The sequence below is a fragment of the Cryptomeria japonica genome, chromosome 9, assembly GCF_030272615.1.
Source record: "Cryptomeria japonica chromosome 9, Sugi_1.0, whole genome shotgun sequence".
Classification (NCBI taxonomy): domain Eukaryota; kingdom Viridiplantae; phylum Streptophyta; class Pinopsida; order Cupressales; family Cupressaceae; genus Cryptomeria; species Cryptomeria japonica.
The window spans coordinates 510199275-510203996 of NC_081413.1; the positions used below are offsets into that span (position 1 = coordinate 510199275).

General features: G+C 30.2%; 1 protein-coding gene across 1 annotated transcript; it reads right to left on the minus strand.

The window, feature by feature from the left end:
* Positions 1-1413: 1413 nt before the first annotated feature.
* On the minus strand, positions 1414-4487 carry LOC131046980 (homeobox-leucine zipper protein HAT5). The gene is made up of 2 exons (XM_057980796.2): positions 3865-4487; positions 1414-1865 (listed from the first exon to the last, which is right to left on the minus strand). Exons 1-2 carry the CDS (start codon positions 4183-4185, stop codon positions 1626-1628), a joined length of 561 nt encoding a protein of 186 aa, XP_057836779.1. The 5' UTR covers positions 4186-4487; the 3' UTR covers positions 1414-1625.
* Between the last annotated feature and the right edge of the window lie 235 nt (positions 4488-4722).

Sequence of the window (4722 nt, forward strand, 5' to 3'; positions counted from 1 at the left end):
ATCTATCAAATTTGATATTTGAAAAGTTTAATCAAAAAATTGAAAAAGACATTATATTTTATATTTTTTCTGTTAAGTGAATTATTTAAATAAAATAAAAAATAAATTAAAGGCACCTATAAAATTTAATGTAAATTAAGTGGTTCTTATTTAAGTTATTTTATACATTTTATTAATTTCTACATGATACTATTAGTCTAATTAAAATTGTCAAAGCCTCAAGTCCACTTCAAACATCCAAAAGACATGACAAAGGTGAGAAAAGAAAGCAACTAACTTGCACCACAACTAATAAGAAACAACAAAACTAAGAAATAGCTTTAAACAATAACCCAAAACACAAAAGATAACCTAACATATTAATTTCCACTCCTCAATCACAGAGTCAAGAGACTCCTCTCAAGTTGTCTCCTTTTTGCCTCCTTCTGGTTACCTAAGCCCTCAATATCCTTGATAAAATATTGTTCTAATAATTTTCTTAAACCAATCTAAATTGAAACATGAACTTAATATATACTTATTGATAAAAATCATTTTTTAAATAAACTTAAAATAAAATAATAATTTAACTTATATTTCTTATTAAAACTTGAAAAAGGAAATATACATATAAAAGAACTTTTGTTTATATATTATCCTAAAGACCATCACAAAATACACCCCTTCATTATCACTCCACTCATTTTGCACATATCTTTAACAGTAGTTTATCCATTTTTCTTATAAACAAAATTACAAATACCATTTATATGTCATGATTAGTAGTTTATATTTTTATTTTTTTTCAAATGTTATGATTTGATATATAAATACAATAAATTTTAAAATTTTGATATTAAAACTATTAATTTTATTATTTATTTGTAAGGTGAATTTGTACACTAATAATTTATTGAGACTTATTATATAATTTTTATTTTTTATTTTTCAATAAAAATGGCAAAGCTACTAAACTTTTATTAATATTAAGTTATTTACAACTGGATTCAAAAGGACATACTGAAAGGAAAGAATCAAACAGAAAGAGAATCTTCTTCTATAATTATCGAATTGCTATAATATAAGAATGGAAAATAAATTATGGAAAACCAAAGAAACTAAACTCATACAACTACTATATAACAAAAAAAATGCCACATATTACACTCAAATAAAACAAAATATTATCATTCATTTCATAATAATTAAAATTAATATTAAAATAAAATCAATAATACTAAACAAAATAAGTGAAAAAAAAAAAACAATAACAATAAGCATTGAAAATCAAAATTCAACTCTCTCTACAGACATCATAATGCTGATGCATAACATATTAATATTTCATTACTGAAGTCTTAAAATAAAAATAATAAAACATGACAGGGGTTGTGGATCTACTCCTACAAATAACATACTATTGAAGATGAATACTAAAGAAACCTCTGTCCATAAATATAGCATCATCCATCATATGGATTCTCACAAGTCAAATGTTTGTAAGAAAGGATCCTTAATCAGAGGATAGTTCTTACTTAATAATATAAAATGCTTGGTAAGTGCATTTGTCTATATACATATTAATTTTCCTGATTACATTACTTTATTTTCACTCATGTACTGTAGGCATACTGACAGCTGGGACTTCAGTCCTTCCAAATGTCTTGGGATTTCCAGTAATCAGTGCCCCAAAGACTATCATCACTAGTAGTACTCTCCATATAAAATTGACTGCAGTCATGGCTTTGATCATCTTCCTGAAGCACAACCTCTTTCACTTTACTGGGTTCTCCAATCTCTTCTTTCACTATATTTGTTGAAGTTGAATCAGCCTTAATGTTCTCAATACTAGTGCTGGCTCCCATACTGCAGCTCAGGCTGTGAACCTGGATCATTAGAATTGGAACAACAAAGCCACCCTTAGAAACTTTCAGTGCATTTGTAAATAAGTTTTATAACACATCTACTCAAGTTATTTTAATATTCACAAAAGCCCATTAAAAATACAGTTGTACATATCCGAAAAACAATCACATGGAATCTATGCATGTAATGGAAAGGAAGGAAAATGACTTGATTGCATAGAAGTTTTTTGTTTCAACATTTCTGATCACATTTCATCATTCATCATTAGGATGATAGAGAGCATAAGGAGATTCTCTCTATCATCCTGTCTTTATGCTCTATCATCCTGATGATGGATTGCAAAATGTTGACGCAAGAAACACTCATGTAATCAAATTCAGAAGCAGCATACAGACAGTCTCATAGATTGTAGAAATCTACTAACATTAAAGAAAGAAAAAAAAAAGTAATATAAAATAATAAAAAAATATTACATTCTAAACTCTCACATTACAGTGGGTGAAAGGGACTGTAGAATGAGATTAGAATCTAGGTTTTTAATACTTTCTAATTCCATCATCTCAATGAAATAATAAAGGATTTCAAACTGTACATCTTTATAAAATAGCCCCTTAAAGATATACTGTTAATGCAATATTGATGTCTCACCAAAAAAACATATAATAATTAATTAATTCCCATCGACTCCTGGGCCCAAATTAAGAATTCAATGTGTATTTCTGGCATCCAATAGATCCCAGATGTCTATGGTAAAGTCATAAGGAAACTTCTTTCTTCCATCAGTCCCATCTCTTCTAAAATTCTGAAGTTTAATTACTGTTTCCTCTATCTAGCTGGCCGTATATTGTAGTAAGGTGAAGCTACTGCCACGATGATAACTTTATTTAGATCACTGTTGTTCCTTGAGGGAAACAAAGTGCATTTATAACTCATTCTATTACTAGAAGTGCATTCCCAGTACATCTAATAAGATGATGGGTGAGATTGTTTAAAAACTTGTCTATGCTTAGGATCATATTTTTTTACTCTTATATGCTGTTAGTGGCATGTTGAACTGGTTGTTTCCGGACTATTTTATTATACTTTAAGTATCAAAAACATCTGAAATAACAAACTACATCTTATAAGTTTGCTTCACTGCTAATAGAGGGTTGGTACAATCTGATTGTAAACACATTCAAAATGTTTAAATAACATGGTTCAAGTTCTTCTATCTGATCTTTTTTCTACTGCATACAATACATTCTAGTTTTTCTTAAGCTACTTAACTGAACTCAATAGCATTTTGATGGTTTCTAATGATGTAAAGTGCCTGGAACCCTGTTTTCCCTTTTTAATATATTAAAAATATGGTGGAGAAAAGTGTTTAAGACTAAGCAAAAGAAGATCAAATGAAATTTATGTATATATTCTCACATCAATTAAGTTTCCTTTTCATACCATTGATTGCTGTATTTTCATCCAAGAACATTTTTGTTCAGATTTTTTTAAGATAATTTATCAGAAGATGAGAAAAAAAAACACAGATATATACCCATGGTTTTCTGTTTACATCATTTACAGTTTTTTTTTCACTATTGTTTAACTACTGGGTGTAGTAATTTCATCCTACAAAACACCAAATTCCAAGGATACCATCATAGCCAAACTCTAATTCCTTAACCTCTACAATATAAATAAGCAAATTTAAACTGTGTGATATCTTTTTATCATCAACCTTTCGGATCATACTGCATGATCCATCATCAAAATGAAAGAATTGATTAGATAAAAAAATGGTGAGCTAAAAAACAATGGTTTTTACTGCATATTGAGCTAGAAAGCCACATTTCATATACCCAGCTATCTAAATAAACTGGGTTGTGCTCCTACTAAACTTTATTATTGGGTGTGGTTTCTTTCATTCGACAAAAACATTACTCTAAAGGGGAAAAATTCATTATCAGAGCATTTGATTCCTTCACATGTAATGCACAAACAAACCAATATGAACCATGGTTAAAGAAAGCTTAAATTTACCTCAGACTTGAGCTTCTTGTTCTCTTGAATAAGATTATCATAGTCTGTTTTGAGAATTTCATAGTCTTGCTTTAGAACAACAAAATTTCTCTCCAGCTGTTTGTTCTTAGACCTCACTCTCCTGTTCTGAAACCACACAGCAATTTGCCTTGGCTCTAGCCCCAATACTCTTGCCAAGTGCATCTTCTTCTCTTGTTCAAGCTTGCCTTCCTCTTCATCAAAGTTCATCTCAAGTATTCTCACCTGATCTACAGTTAACCTCCTCTTACTTTCTCCCATAATCAGAATGCATCTATTGGAAGTCTGATCTTGCCATGCCATAGATACGAGTCAGCTGTCAAGTCTTCCCCATGAATATTTATGGTACTGATTACCAGCCTCAAGCATGATAAAAGAAAAGCAGGCCTGTACAACTTCTTCCACTCTTATATACGTGACCATCTTTTTTGATGTTTGAAAGAGACAAACAAAACACTTTCTTATCGCCTTTATTCTTTGTGGGTTGTCTGCAAAACACTACTCTACTAGGTCGTTCATATTGGCCTCCAGTAAAAAGGTCACCTAACCTGCTTTACATCTTCCCCAATTACAACTGTGCAGGTAACTTGAATACAAAATGTCACTACTGTACTTGCACAAGTTAATGAAGCTGGTACATGGGTCCCTAAAATGAAAGATTCCTAAAGCATATAATTTCATTTTCAGGTTTCCCTTTTCCTCCCTCTGCATGTGAAGTCAATGTCATGTCATACAACACACTGAAAAATTCTACATCCACATTAAACACTTTGCATGTTTGTCAAAGATTGATTTGACATCAAAAGAGCAGTTAAATTTCATCATACATGCATGTTTCCC